This window comes from Oncorhynchus nerka, linkage group LG10, assembly GCF_034236695.1.
Source record: "Oncorhynchus nerka isolate Pitt River linkage group LG10, Oner_Uvic_2.0, whole genome shotgun sequence".
Lineage (NCBI taxonomy): Eukaryota > Metazoa > Chordata > Actinopteri > Salmoniformes > Salmonidae > Oncorhynchus > Oncorhynchus nerka.
This window is the reverse complement of record NC_088405.1, coordinates 79,195,538-79,211,465: the sequence shown is the minus strand read 5'-3', so window position 1 is coordinate 79,211,465 and position 15,928 is coordinate 79,195,538. Positions and strand designations below refer to the sequence as shown.

The 15,928-nt window shown below is 44.1% G+C and overlaps 1 protein-coding gene across 4 annotated transcripts in view; it reads left to right on the top strand.

Annotated features, from left to right (window-relative positions):
• LOC115136052 (unconventional myosin-VIIa-like) overlaps positions 1-15,928 on the top strand; it is a 96,803-nt gene that overhangs the window by 38,393 nt on the left and 42,482 nt on the right. For 2 of the 4 annotated variants that reach the window (XM_029671418.2, XM_029671417.2), the window contains exons 16-26: positions 1,800-1,906; positions 2,403-2,444; positions 4,424-4,561; positions 4,795-4,953; positions 5,129-5,221; positions 5,394-5,488; positions 5,917-6,001; positions 6,251-6,469; positions 6,823-7,020; positions 7,266-7,385; positions 7,596-7,802. In XM_029671418.2, the coding sequence (XP_029527278.2) occupies positions 1,800-1,906; positions 2,403-2,444; positions 4,424-4,561; positions 4,795-4,953; positions 5,129-5,221; positions 5,394-5,488; positions 5,917-6,001; positions 6,251-6,469; positions 6,823-7,020; positions 7,266-7,385; positions 7,596-7,802 (1,463 nt within the window). The remainder of the gene's footprint in view (positions 1-1,799; positions 1,907-2,402; positions 2,445-4,423; positions 4,562-4,794; positions 4,954-5,128; positions 5,222-5,393; positions 5,489-5,916; positions 6,002-6,250; positions 6,470-6,822; positions 7,021-7,265; positions 7,386-7,595; positions 7,803-15,928) is intronic. The other 2 variants (XM_029671420.2, XM_029671419.2) reach the window with 1 other exon arrangement.

The window sequence follows — 15,928 nt, the reverse complement described above, 5'->3', positions numbered from 1 at the left end:
GGTGTAACCCATAGCCCCTATACCATAGAAAGGATATGCCAGGTGTAACCCATAGCCCCTATACTATAGATAGGATCTGCCAGGTGTAACCCATAGGCCCTATACTATAGAAAGGATCTGCCAGGTGTAACCCATAGCCCCTATACCATAGATAGGATCTGGCAGGAGGAACTCCTAGCCCCTATACCATAGATAGGATCTGCCAGGTGTAACCCATAGCCCCTATACCATAGAAAGGATCTGCCAGGGTGTAACCCAAGGGCCTATACTATAGAAAGGATATGTCAGGTGTAACCCATAGGCCCTATACCATAGAAAGGATATGTCAGGTGTAACCCATAGCCCCTATACTATAGAAAGGATATGCCAGGTGTAACCCATAGCCCCTATACTATAGAAAGGATATGCCAGGTGTAACCCATAGCCCCTATACCATAGAAAGGATATGCCAGGTGTAACCCATAGCCCCTATACTATAGAAAGGATATGCCAGGTGTAACCCATAGCCCCTATACCATAGAAAGGATATGCCAGGTGTAACCACTAGCCCCAATACCATAGAAAGGATATGCCAGGTGTAACCCATAGCCCCTATACCATAGAAAGGATATGCCAGGTGTGAACCCATAGCCCCTATACCATAGAAAGGATCTGCCAGGTGTAACCCATAGCCCCTATAGCATAGAAAGGATCTGCCAGGTGTAATCCATAGCCCCTATACTATAGAAAGGATATGCCAGGTGTAACCCATAGCCCCTATACCATAGAAAGGATATGCCAGGTGTAACCCATAGCCCCTATACTATAGAAAGGATATGCCAGGTGTAACCCATAGCCCCTATACTATAGAAAGTATATGCCAGGTGTAACCCATAGCCCCTATAATATAGAAAGGATATGCCAGGTGTAACCCATAGCCCCTATACCATAGAAAGGATATGCCAGGTGTAACCCATAGCCCCTATACTATAGATAGGATCTGCCAGGTGTAACCCATAGGCCCTATACTATAGAAAGGATCTGCCAGGTGTAACACATAGCCCCTATACCATAGATAGGATCTGGCAGGAGGAACTCCTAGCCCCTACACCATAGATAGGATCTGCCAGGTGTAACCCATAGCCCCTATACCATAGAAAGGATCTGCCAGGTGTAACCCATAGGCCCTATACTATAGAAAGGATATGTCAGGTGTAACCCATAGGCAGGTGTAACCCATAGCCCCTATACCATAGAAAGGATAAAGGTGTAATATAGCCCCTATACCCCCTATAGAAAGGATATGCCAGGTGTAACCCATAGCCCCTATAGCCCCCATAGAAAGGATATGCCAGGTGTAACCCATAGCCCCTATACTATAGAAAGGATATGCCAGGTGTAACCCATAGCCCCTATACCATAGAAAGGATATGCCAGGTGTAACCACTAGCCCCAATACCATAGAAAGGATATGCCAGGTGTAACCCATAGCCCCTATACCATAGAAAGGATATGCCAGGTGTGAACCCATAGCCCCTATACCATAGAAAGGATATGCCAGGTGTAACCCATAGCCCCTATACTATAGAAAGGGTATGCCAGGTGTAATCCATAGCCCCTATACCATAGAAAGGGTATGCCAGGTGTAATCCATAGCCCCTATACCATAGAAAGGGTATGCCAGGTGTAAGCAATGTGGTAATAGCTCCCCCTCGCACTCCGATAGACTCCATGTACAGTTCCTCCACAACTGCATAGGTAAGGGGTCGGACTAGGGGTTGTTTTGGAATTGGGCATTACTGACTCCTGTGTTCTTTCAGGCTTCTTGGAGAAGAATCGTGACAGCCTCCATACTGACATCATCCAGCTGGTACATTCCTCCAAGAACAAGTTCATCAAGCAGATCTTCCAGGCTGATGTCGCCATGGTGAGAGATAACGTGTCTGGTGGTCGCATAGTGATGATGTTATGATGACTCCTTCAATGTATTTTCCCCACTCACTCCGCCAGGCTGTGTCCACTAAGCAAGAGGGAGAAAGGCTAAGAATAGGCCATGAAAGCAAATGGTGGAATTCCAGACAAGGTTTCGACCATAGAATACAATAACTAGAATGTGCCTCCCCAGTTAAGTCAATGTGTCTGTAGTGGTTAGACCGGTGGCCATTTTATAAGTCTACTCACTTCTTTCTTGATGGTAATGACATATTTTGTGGTCCATAGTCAGGGGCTTCCTGTTTCCCAGTGATGATGTCATCAAGCGATCACTCTCGATTCTTTCTCTTCTTTACTATTCTTCTTTCACATACTGTAGCATTAGGCATGGCTAATACCACCACTCCCTTCTCTTCGTCTCTCAATCTTCCTCTGTCATTCTCTCCATTTCTCTCTTTGTGGTTGTGTTCTGTGGTTCTGTCTGGCCTCAGTTTCTTTGTGGCTATCTGCCGCCCACCACTCCTCCTCCAAAGGTAAACAACGGCCATTCCTACTGTGGTAAAACCCAGATCCCACTGCTGCCACCAATGTCAAACCTTATGTAGCTTGTGCTTACCCCAAAACCCCCTCCATCCATCCATCCTCTGTGGAACTCAAACCTTTCTGTCCCTCTTTCTTTTCAGTCTTCACCCCAGTGGTCCTAATATTAAAACAGTGATTCTCAAATATTTTATCCTGTGGCCACCTCATTTGACACTGCGACCAAGCATGAACTGGCCACATCCCGCCAGGGGGTCCTGACCGACTATTTGAGAAACACTGTTATTTAAAGTGGCATTTAGAGTTTACACCTACATTTAAACAATCTGTAGGATTCCCTGCTGTAAAATGTTCATTTAAATGTATGGTATACTGTATAAAGTACTCATTCAAGGGTTTTTCTTTATTTTACCATTTTATACATTGTAGAATAAAGGTGAAGACATGAGATAACACATATGGAATCATGTAGTAACGAAAAAAAGTGTTAAACAAATCAAAATATATTTTATATTTGAGATTCTTCAAAGTAGCCACCCTTTGCTTTGATGACAGCTTTGCACATTCTTGGCATTCTCCCAACCAGCTTCATGAGGTAGTCACCTGGAATACATGTCAATTAACAGGTGTGCCTTCTTAAAAGTTAATTTGTGGAATTTCTTTCCTTCTTAATATATTTGAGCCAATCAGTTGTGTTGTGACAAGGTAGGGTTGGTATACAGAAGATAGCCCTATTTGGTAAAGACCAAGTCCATATTATGGCAAGAACAGGACAAATAAGCAAAGAGAAACAACAGTCCGTCATTACTTTAAGACATGAAGGTCAGTCAATGAGGGAAAACTTCAAGAAATTTGAATTTTTCTTCAAGTGGAGTCGCAAAAACCATCAAGCACTATGATGAAGCTGGCTTTCATGGGGAAAAGAGGACCCAGAGTTACCTCTGCTGCAGAGGATAAGTTCATTAGAGTTACCTTCATCTCAGATTGCAGCCCAAATAAATTATTTCCAGAGTTCAAGTAATAGACACATATCAACATCAACTGTTCAGAGGAGACTGTGTGAATCAGGCCTTCATGGTCAAATTGCTGCAGAGAAACCACTACAAAAGGACACCAATAATAATAAGAGACTTGCTTGGGCTAAGAAACACGAGCAATGGACATTAGACCGGTGTAAATCTGGGGGGGAAGATGGGCGACACCTGGAGGGGGGTGGAGAGAAGCACAAAGACAGGTGAAACAGATCAGGGTGTGACAGTAGGAGGATGTGTGATGGTGTGGGGGTGCTTTTCTGGTGACACTGTCAGTGATTTATTTAGAATTCAAGGCACAGTTAACCAGCATGGCTACCACAGCATTCTGCAGCAATACACCATCCCATCTGGCTTGCGCTTAGTGGGACTCATTTGTTTTTCAACAGGACAATGATACAAAACACCCATCCAGTCTGTATAAGGGCTATTTGAACAAGAAGGAGAGTGATGAAGTGCTGAAGTAGATGACCTGGCTTCCATAATCCCCCGACCTCAACCCAATTGAGATGGTTTGGGATGATTTGGACCACAGAGTGAAGGAAAAGCAGCCAACAAGTGCTCAGCATATGTGGGAACTCCTTCAAGACTGTTGGAAAAGTATTCATCATGAAGCTGGTTGAGAGAATGCCAAGAGTGTGCAAAGCTTTCATCAAGGCAAAGGGAGGCTACTTTGAAGAATCTCAAATATAACATATATTTTGATTTGTTTTTGGTTACTACATGATTCCATGTGTTATTTCATAGTTTTGATGTCTTCACTATTATTCTACATTTTAGAAAATAGTACAAATAAAGAAGAACCTTGAAGGAGTAGGTGTGTCCAAACTTTTGACTGGTACTGTAAATGTGTGTGTGTGTGTGTGTGTGTGTGTGTGTGTGTGTGTGTGTGTGTGTGTGTGTGTGTGTGTGTGTGTGCGTGTTCGTGTGTGTTTTGGCAGGGTGTGGAGACCAGGAAGCGTTCCCCTACTCTGAGCAGCCAGTTCAAGCGTTCTCTGGAGCTGCTGATGAGAACACTCAATGCGTGTCAGCCTTTCTTCGTCCGCTGCATCAAACCCAACGAGCTCAAGAAACCCATGGTGAGTCCAACCTGAGGAACGTACTAGCATGAAATATTGTGTTTAAATGTGCGTGTGCTTGTGTGTACCTGCATGTGTGTGTACCTGCCTGTGTGTGTACATGCCTGTGTGTGTACATGCCTGTTTATCTGTGTGTGTGTTCGCATCCATGCTTGTGTGTGTCACGATGTTCGTTTACCATTCTCTTACGGCTGTTCACTTTGTTAACTCTGCCCGTCTGTCTGTCCATCTAGCTGTTTGACAGGGAGCTGTGTGTGCGTCAGCTGAGGTACTCTGGGATGATGGAGACCATTCGTATCAGGCGCGCCGGTTACCCCATCAGATACACCTTCGGAGAGTTTGTAGACCGCTACCGCGTTCTCATGCCCGGAGTCAAACCTGCAAACAGACAGGTGAGCAGAGCTGGACCCTGTTCATTAGGCACCAAACAAAAGAAACCAGACTGAAACAGGGAGGGCCTCCTGGACTTGTCCAATAAGAAAATGATATTACTATGTTCTGTTACTCTACTTCAGGATGGCTATTGGTTGAGAGATGTGTCATTCAACCCCCGCTGTTTTCTCATAGGAGGACTTGAGAGGGACATGTCAGAAGATAGTGGAGGCAGTTCTTGGACGAGATGATGACTGGCAGATTGGGAAGACCAAGATCTTTCTCAAGGTGTCTGGATTTTATAGATTGCAAATCGACATGCTTATCTGGTTGATAAACAACATATTTTCACCTACATTATTACACAAATGACATATTACGATAAAACAATGCTCTCTCTCTTGCCTCTCACCCCTATCCTCTCTCTCTATGTCGCTCCTCCCCTCCCTCTCCATTTCAGGACCACCATGACATGCAGCTGGAGATAGAGAGGGACAAGGCCATCACCGATAAGGTCATCCTTATTCAAAAGGCTGTAAGAGGAATGAAGGAGAGGTGAGAAAGAAGGGGAGAGAGGGGAGGTTTGAGAGTGAAGGGTATAGAGAGACAGAGGGAGAGGAGGAGAGGGGAGAGATGGAGGGGTGGGGGACAAGGGGGAAAGGACAGAGGGGAGTGAGGGAGGAGGAGAAGAAGAGGGGAACAATGGAGGAACAGAGGGTGAGGAGGGGGAGAGGGGACAGGCTGTGGGGGTGGAGAGCAGAAGTGGTGCAGTGAAGGATCCTCTTCAAGTTTATTTTGTTTATCCATATTTTATGGAATAAAAAAATTAAAAAACTTTCTTCCTAATAGTTCTAATTCAGATACTGCCGTTGAATTGACTGGACATGTTAATGCACATCTGTATGTTGTGGTTGAGCACTACAGAATGCTATCATATGTTTTTATATGCACCTCTCCCTCTCTCACCCCTGTGTGTTTTCCAGGACTAACTTCCTGAGGGTGAGGAGGTCAGTGACACTCATTCAGAAAACATGGCGTGGCTATCGGTGCAGGAAGGACTACAGTGCAGTGAGTTCCTCTATCTCCATGGTTACTGACATTTCACAATCATCCATTTCCTGAACGGTTCACTTGGACGTATCCCTGGCAAGGAATGACATTCATTCCCTCATCGGACGTTCCTTAAAAGCATGTTCCATAATTGCTGAGTTATGTGTTGTAGTTATGTTGCTATAACATTATTGTTGTGTTATATTGGTGTAGTTATGTTAGAACATTCTATTTGTGTTATATTGGTGTTTGGTGTCTCCTATCCAGATGAGGGTGGGCTTCCTGCGCCTCCAAGCCCTCTATAGGTCAAGGAAACTCTTTGTCACCTACCGATTGGCCAAAACGCGCGTCACCCAAATACAGGCCCGTTGCCGTGGTTTCATGGTGAGGCGGTCCTTTTGGCGGCAGCTGCATGCGGTGATCACCATCCAGGCATATGCCCGGGGCATGATCGCGCGGAGGGTTACCCAGAGACTCAGGGCAGAGGTAAGATATTACACTACTCACATGCATACTAATACACACAGAGGTAGACACACACACAGCAAATCAACAGGGCTAAAGTAAAGCGAGTGGGGCAAAATATAAGACTCATACTGTATGTCCTGTAGTGTAACAGCAGAAACGTAGTGACTGAAAACACACAGATATCTTTAGGTTATTGTACTTTCATGGACTCAAGGCTATTTTATCTAAGCTCCTTTGCTTCTGCTTTTTCAATTTACTGAATATTTTGTTACCTGTTTACTTCCTGTTACATTACTTTGACATCTAGGAATATTTCAAAACATTTAAGAGATATTGTAAGTAATTAAACAACTCTCTTGCCCCTTTCTCAGCACCGGCGGCGTAAAGAAGCGGAGGGCCAGCGTCTGGCTGAGGAGGAGCGCCTGATGAATCAGATGACAGCGCGGCGGGCGCGGGCTGAGGCCGAGAGGAGTCACCAGGAGCGCCTGGCCGAGCTGACCCGTCAGGAGGAGCAGAGGGAGAAGGAGGCACGGGAGGAGGCACGACGGAAGAAGGAGCTGGTGGAACAGGTATCTGAAGCAGCTAATTGGTTACTTAGAGGTGAATCTTAACTTCTACTTTAGACAAATGTTCACTTATTCATGCATTGGTGTCAATGAGCCAAAATTGACTGTAATGTGACTATGACCATAGATGTGGCAAGACAGCACAAACAGGTCAATCTGGGACCAGGCTACACATACTGGACCTACCTTGTGTTATATGTTTGATATTGTCCATTGTTTGTCTTAATAACTCAAACTCAACCCAACAGGTGGAGCGGGAGAGGCAGCAGCCAGTGGACCACTCAGACATGGTGGACCAGATGTTTGGCTTCCTGGGGAACACAGGGGCACTGCCCAACCTGGAGGGACAGGGGCCGGCCGGCTTCGAGGTGAGTAGGGGTGTGTGTGTGCCTTGGTGTGTAGGCTATGTCTGTGTGTGTGCGTGGGTGGGTGGGTGCACCTGCCTGTCTGCCTGCCTCCATGCATGCCTCTATGTCTCTGTGCCTGCTTCACTCCCTCCATGCATGCCTATGTGCCTGCTTCCCTCCCTCCGTGCATGCCTCTGTGTCTCTGTGCCTGCTTACATGGGTGTGTTATAGGACCTGGAGGTGGCTCCGCGGGCCGAGGGGGAGGAGGAAGACTTGGACGAGGCTCTCCCTCTGCCTGACGATGAGGAAGAAGACCTGTCGGAGTACAAGTTCTCTAAGTTTGCCGCCACCTACTTCCAGGGCACCACCACACACACCTATGTGCGGCGCCCGCTCAAACAGCCGCTGCTCTTCCACGAGGACGAGGGCGACCAGCTGGTGAGTTGACCTAACTTTTGACCTATCGTGTGTTTTCGCCGTTGGGGTCCTGAGTTTCTCATTCAACATTAACACAACCCCACAAAAGCTACCCCCCTTACAAATTAATTATTAATATCCCCCAGAATTAGCATGTTTTACATTTCCTGCACAAATCTTCATGGAGTTACACAATCAATTTCAGACACTTTTAGATAAGTTGACTTTCTGGGACAAAATACAATCTGAGATCTACAGCTCAGATTCTTTTGAAACATGACCTAAAAAAAGTAAACCCATGAAACATTAACCAATTAAAAACTGTTCTGTAGCAATGAGGTTTGAGCATTATGCTATAGGCCTAATACATAATCACTGCATGTTGGCTTTGCTTGAATTGCCCTGCCAATGTTGTTGTTCCAGACCATTTTGAAATGATATTTGAAATGATATCAAATTTTATTCGTCACATACACGTGTTTAGCAGATGTTATTGCGGGTGTAGCGAAATGCTTGAGCTTCTAGTGCAGCTAACAAGTAATATCTAACAATTGCACAACATATACACACAAATCTAAGTGAAGAAATGGAATTAAGAATATATAAATATTTGGACGAGCAATGTCAGAGCGGCATAGACTAAGATACAGTAGAATAGTATAGAATACAGTATATACATATGAGATGAGTATTTCAAGATATGTTAACATTATTAAAGTGAGATTATTAATGTGACTAGTGTTCCATTTATTAAAGTGGCCAATGGTTTCAAGTCTGTGTGTATAGGCAGAAGCCTCTCTGTGCTAGTGATGGCTATTTAACAGTCTGATGGCCTTGAGATAGAAGCTGTTTTTCAGTCTCTCGGTCCCTGCTTTGATGCACCTGTACTGACCTCACCTTATGGATGATAGCGGAGTTAACAGGCAGTGGCTTGGGTGGTTGTTGTCCTTGATGATCTTTATAGCCTTCCTGTGACACCGGGTGCTGTAGGTTTCTTGGAGGGCAGGTAGTTTTCCCCCGGTGAAGAGTTGTGCAGACTGCACCACCCTCTGGAGAGCCCTGCGGTTGTGGGCTGTGCAGTTGCCATACCAGGTGGTGATACAGCCCAACAAAATGCTCTCAATTGTGCATCTGTAAAAGTTTGTGAGTATTTTAGGTGACAAGCCGAATTTCTTCAGCCTCCTGAGGTTCTTCACCACACTGTCTGTGTGGGTGGACCATTTCAGTTTGTACGGGTTTGTGTACGCCAAGGTACTTAAAACTTTCCACCTTCTCCACTGCTGTCCCGTTGATGTGGATAGGGGGTGCTCCCTCTGCTGTTTCCTGAAGTCCTCCTTTGTTTTGTTGACGTTGAGTGAGAGGTTGTTTTCCTGACACCACATTCCCAGAGCCCGCACCTCCTTCCCTATAGGCTGTCTCGCTGTTGTTGGTAATCAAGCCTACTGCTGCTGTGTCATCTGCAATCTTGATGATTGAGTTGGAGGGTGAACAGGAAGTACAGGATGGGGCTGAGCACGCACCCTTGTGGAGCCCCAGTGTTGAGGAACAGCGAAGTGGAGGTATTGTTTCCTACCTTCACCACCTGGGGGCAGTCCGTCAGGATGTCCAGGACCCAATTGCACAGGGCGAGGTTCAGACCCAGGGCCTCGAGCTTAATGATGAGCTTGGAGTGCACTATGGTGTTGAATGGTGAGCTGTAGTCAATGATCAGCATTCTTACATAGGTATTCCTCTTGTCCAGATGGGATAGGGCAGTGTGCAGTGTGATGGCGATTACATCATCTGTGGACCTGTTGGGGCTTTAAGCGAATTGAAGTGGGTCTAGGGTGGCATGTAAGGTGATATAATCCTTGAATAGTCTCTCAAAGCATTTCATGATGACAGAAGTGTGTGCTACGGGGCAATAGTCATTTAGTTCAGTTACCAATTCTTTGGTACAGCAACAATGGTGGCAATCTTGAAGCATGTGGGGACAGCAGACTGGGATAGTGAGCGATTGAATATGTCCGTAAGAACACCAGCCAGCTGGTCTGCTGATGCTCTGAGGATGCGGCTAGGGATGCCGTCTAGACAGGCAGCCTTGCAAGGGTTAACACGTTTAAATGTCTTACTCACGTCGGCCTCAGAGAAGGAGAGCCCACATTCCTTAGTAGCGGGCTGCGTCAGTGGCACTGTGTTATCCTCAAAGTGGGCAAAGAAGGTGTTTAGCTTGTCCGGAAGCAAGACATCGGTGTCCGCGACGTGGCTGGTTTTCCTTTTGTAGACCGGGATTGCCACATACGTCTTGTGTCTGAGCCGTTGAATTGCAACTCCACTTTGTCTCTATACTGACGTTTTGCCTGTTTGATCACACTTGTAATAGATCATGTGTTGTATTACTTGTGAGGCACAGCAGAGTGAGCATAATAATTCGCTTTTTTTTTTACTGGACTGATAGCCTGCATCTGATGGTCAGTCTGAGGGGAGGGAGCAGCGTGAGGCCGCCTCTAACCTGACTCACCTTCCCTCCTCTTTCCCTCCCTCTGCTGAGAAAAGGGGACACAGTCTTCCAGTGGTGGCACTGCATTTTTTCAGACTCATGCACCAATTCATGTTATTACTCCTATGATCAGAGAAAGGTAAATATTCCTTGATTTAAAAAAAAGACACAACCTACAAATAATAACAATGCAAGCTTATTGAAACCCTGCAATACTGGTTGTTGCAGCGAAGTGTGAGTGTAAGTAGGGAGAAAGTGCATTTTATGGCTTATAAAAGTGTTGAACAAGGTGTTGACAGTGCTGAATAACAACTTGAACATGAACTTACTTAAAAACAACAGCTCTTTGCTGTGTTCGTTTAGTCTCTCTCTAGTCATGGTTTTAGAATCTTAAATGATCACTTTGCTGTGCATTCGAGGATTCTTTTTACAGCCTATGATAGTTGTGTCAAACTCATTCCATGCAGGATCTAGTCTCTGCAGATTTTTGTTTTTTCCTTTGAATTAAGTCCTAGAAAACCAGATGTGGGGAGTTCCTAACTAATTAGTGACCTTAATTCATCAATCAAGTACACGGGAGGAGCAAAAACCTGCAGACACTCGGCCCTCTGTGGAATGAGTTTTACAAGTGGTCTATGGCGCTAGAAAACTGTGTAGTCAAGGTGATCTAAGCCATCTTATTGTCTGGCGATAGGCCTATAATGCACTTGATGATTTGCTCTATGGGCCTGCCGGATAGACAGAGTTCTAGCATCAGACATATGAAATGGTTCAAAATGGAAACACTTTGCATTCCCGGTGCTAGAGCTGCTTAATCAAGTGCACCTACCACCAACAGTGCAAAACAAATAAAGAAAAATAAGAACGCAAGGCTTTATCGTTGGGTTTTTTACAGAAATGTTTGGTGATCGACTAGGAATGCCTTTGAGATCGATCAACCGCTTGGTGACCACTGTTTAAGATGATTTGGGCGGGAAAGAAGTGGAGGGCGCTCAACCAATGTGAGTCGAGGTGCGACCAAAGAATTAGGTTATCATTGAAAATGCGCAACACTTGCTCACCTTTAAAAACTCATAGTTTAATTTAAAGTGGAACTGACAGCGTTTTTAGCAACATTAAATCTTATTCAAATACACCCCCAGAAAGATGACCTTGTTTTACATTTTCTGACAAGCCAGCACTTGTCAGAAAATTCATAGAATGTTTGGGAATGATGTAGAGTAAGGCATTTGTGAAAATTCTGTAGCAATATAGAGTGGGTAAGCAGCCGTGCTTTTGGACAATTAATAGAAACTGCAGTAATTAACATTTTATAAAAACATCAGTCTTGTCCAGGACCAGAGTCTATGCAGACCGGTGCCATAGCCAATCAGAGCTACAGTAGGCGATATGCTAATAAGCCATTTGCCACACAGGCCTGCCATCATTCACTTTAAACTGGACTGTGTTTTTACAGGCAGTAGCAACAGCACGACTTTAGAATGCATTCGCCAAAAGCCACAAAATACACCTGAATGGATTTCTGCAGACATTTGGGAACTTCACAGTCCTATTGTTCAAACAATCATGAAAAGGTAGGCTCTTTCTCCCTCAGTTGCCTAATCACATCAAAAAGATCAACAACTAAGGCTATCCATACTGAGATTAGCTAAAAATCCAACCAGGGAACATTAGATAAACCCTCTCAAACTTTTTCAGCTAGTTGGCCGTCAAAATTGCACTGATAAAAGATGGGGAATAGTAGCCAACTCATCCTTCTGCAGCTTGCCTGATAATGCATGCTTGACCCAACCCACGTTCTGACAACTGACTGGGAACCTGCCTGCCCGCACATTTGATCAATGCAAAATACATTTGATTGACAACTAAGAGATATGCTAACTGTGGATAAATCGTTCAAGTTCAGCATAGCTAGCTAGCTAGGAAAGAGATTCACATTTTGCTAACTAACCAAATGAAACCTGCATCTTTAGCTGTAGCCACCAAAAAGCTATTTGAGGGGAAAAAGTTGGTCACTCACCCACTCCTCCAATGCCATCATGATATCATCCCAGCAGCTAGCTTGCTAACATTAGTTCCCAGCTGCTAGCTAGCTAACATTAGACTCCGTGTTTTTAGCATGCTAAATAAATAGCTAACTACATAAATAGATACGCTAGCCCAGGGGTGTCAAACTCGATCAGAGCAGGGGCCATATAAAAAAAACACATAGAGGCCAGACATAGCCTATTTGTTTTTATAAAATAACACGCAACGGCGTCGCAAACTGGCCATTGTTCTGTTAGAAAAAATATAGCCCTTTATATTATCCGCCTACATAGGATTATGTGTATAGCATTTTAACATATTAAAACAAAATAAGATATTTGTCCAGCTGCTATGCTATGTGTGTCCGATGCGAAATGGCTAGCTAGTTAGCGGTGGTGCGCGCTGGTAGCGTTTCAATCGGTGACGTCACTCGCTCTGAGACCTTGAAGTAGTGGTTCCCCTTGTGGCATTTGTGGAGCGATGGGTAACGATGCTTCGAGGGTGACTGTTGATGTGTGCAGAGCGTCCCTGGTTCGCGCCCAGGTCGGGGCGAGGGGACGGACGTAAAGTCTATATTGTTACACTTGCAGATGTGCATAATATGCTGTGATCCTGATCAGAAGTATTTAGTAACTCCAAATAGTTATATAGGTTGTTGTACCATTTAAACCTAAATCATATTTGACCTTTTTCTGCACATCAAATCAAATGGTATTGGTCACATACATATGGTTAGCAGATGTTATTGCGAGTGCAGCAAAATGCTTATGCTTCTAAATCCAACAGTGCAGCAGTATCTAATAGGTAATATCTAACAATTCCACAACAAAACCTAATGCACACAATCTAGTAAAGGAATGGGATAAGAATATATAAATATAAAATATATGGATGAGTAGTTACAGAGCAGCTAAAATGCAACAGATAGTATAGAATAGATAGTGTAGTGTACATGTAGCGTGGTTCATTCTGGGGTTGTGTACTTTTAATTAGGACGCTGCCACAACTGAAGGTCTGCTAGTTGAATTATTTTTATTTGCCTTGCACACGAAGAGACAACACACATTATGTTAACCCTTGGCGCAGTCCTAGCTCTCAGGCACCTTGCTAGCCAAAGGTCAGGCAAAAGAGCCCCAAAAGGAAATAACAGGTGCTGCGTGCACACATTCAATGCACAACAGCACAACATACAATACAAGTAAAATGATACAGAACATAATTTGGACAAAATAAAAGACATACCTGCACATGAAGAGACAACGCACATTATGTTAACCCTTGGCGCAGTCCTAGCTCTCAGGCACCTGCGCAAGCACATGGACACTCACTCAAACACTGTCCCAAGTACTCACAAGTTACAATAGATACCCTAGTTAGCGAGCTTTGTGAAACTTGTTAACATAAATCTTTATATTATCCACATTGTAACAAACTTATGGTAGCATAACAGTACATTGTGTAACATTATGACGGTTTTATATTAAACAATTTCGGAGCCAAGGACAACATACCTTGCTAGCCGAAGGTCAGGCAAAAGAGAACAATAAGGGGGTATGGAAATACAGATAACCCATGATGGGACAAACCAAAATATACAAAACTTTTACAATCACATGTATGTACAATATTGATATGAAAAAGTGTTTGTACACCAAAGAAAAACATTAGCTATGCAGCTGTAATTAAATGTAAAAAATACTCAGAATTATTATTATTATTATCAAATTATTAACATCCCCTCTTGACCTGGCCTATTTGAATTGGTCCTTGTGTGCAACTTGGTGCATAATCTAGGGGAAAAACATCACACTGCTACATACAGTATATACATATTGTAGTATCTGGGATCTACATCTGTTTATATTAGTTACTGTGCTGTTACTAAGCAGTAATGCATTACGGCAGTGATACGTTACTACACCTAATAGGAAATGCACATGCGCACTGGGGTGCCGGGAACTGTAGAGCACGTGGGGTTTTGACTAAACGAAAACTAACTGTACTCCCATCTCCTGCCTGGTCATTTCTCCACAACACAAATATTACAGTGGCGACGAGGTGATTAAACTACATAAACGGACATTGCTTGAAGGGAAGAATGTTGCGTGAGTAATGAAACTCAAAATAATTATGTAATTCGTCAGTTTTTTTTTTTTTTCGCCAGTAGAGAAGGCTAAGCACTGCTAGCACTGCTAGTACAGTATTCAGGAGCTGCCAAGTAGCAAGACTATTGGAGTCTAGAATAGCGACACTGCCCTCTGGTGGTTAAATTTTTAAAAAACTGTCTCATTGAACCCATTGAAATTAGGCGATCTCATTGGAGAAATATTGTCAAGGGGGAAAAAAAAGGAATAAGGGACGTAACACGGTGTGTACATTAATACAAATGAGTGCAGTGAATGAAGTAATTGCAGAAACATCTGAAGTGAAGAAGTAGATGAATATTCAGAAAATTAAGGAATATAAGGAAACTGAACAATTAACTGTGAAAATGGCAACCATTGGTCGAGTACCAGAGTTTGAGGCTACAAAAGAGGATTTTGATTCCTATTTGGAGCGTTTTGAGCGTAGGCTGGCTGCAAATGAAATCAAAGATGGAACGAAAGCAGACGTATTTCTCAGTGTTTTGGGTCCAAATGAGTATGGATTGCTGAAAGGTCTCATTGAACCAATGAAAGCAGTGGAGTTGAACTATGCAGAACTGACTGAAACTCTTTCAAGGTATTTCAAGCCTAAGCCAATTCTCATTGCAGAACATTTCAGATTTTACCAACGTCACCAGAGTCAAGGGGAAACCGTGGCTGACTACATCCTTGCTTTGAAAAGGCTGGCAAGTACATGTGAGTTTGCACGATTTCTTGATGATGCTCTCCGAGACAAGTTTGTATGTGGTCTCAGGTGAAGCATATCACAGAAGGCTCCTGTCAGAGAAGGACCTGACCTTTAAGAAAGCCTGTGATATAGCACTTGGACTCGAGCTTGCCCACAGGGATACTATTGAGCTATCGGGACATGCAGAACGTCAGAAAGGTGTTCACAAGGTCAGTGATGCACGTGGTGGAAAAAGCTCACAAAAGTCACACTTTTTTCAGTCCCGTCCTCAAGGTTACACAAGAACAAAGCAGCCCACATCTCAAAGGTCTAAGCCAAGTTGCTACAGATGTGGGGGAGATAATCATCAGCAACAGTGAATGTCGATTCCAAAATGAAAAGTGCCACAATTGTGGAAAGGTTGGACATTTACAGAGAGTGTGTAAGGGCTCAACGCACAGCAAGAGCGCACAAAGTGTCAGACGCAGCACAAGAAGAGGAAGGTACAACTGAAACAGTAGTGGAACTGTTCACAGTGTACACAGCTCAACAACTAAAAGATGGAATCTATCTCAACATGGAGTTAGTGGGAAAACCAGTTAAAATGCAGCTGGACACCGGAGCGTCTGTATCTCTGGTTCCAGAGAGACTCTACAAAGAAAAACTGAAAGAGTGCCCTCTTCAGCCCGTGTCCATCCGCCTTTCTTCATACACTGGTGACACTATTCCTGTGTTAGGGCAGATCCAGGGGAAGGAGTGGACGCTACCGCTTGTCATTGTTAAAGGAGAAAAATCAGCCTTGCTGGGCAGAAACTGGCTACAAAAGATC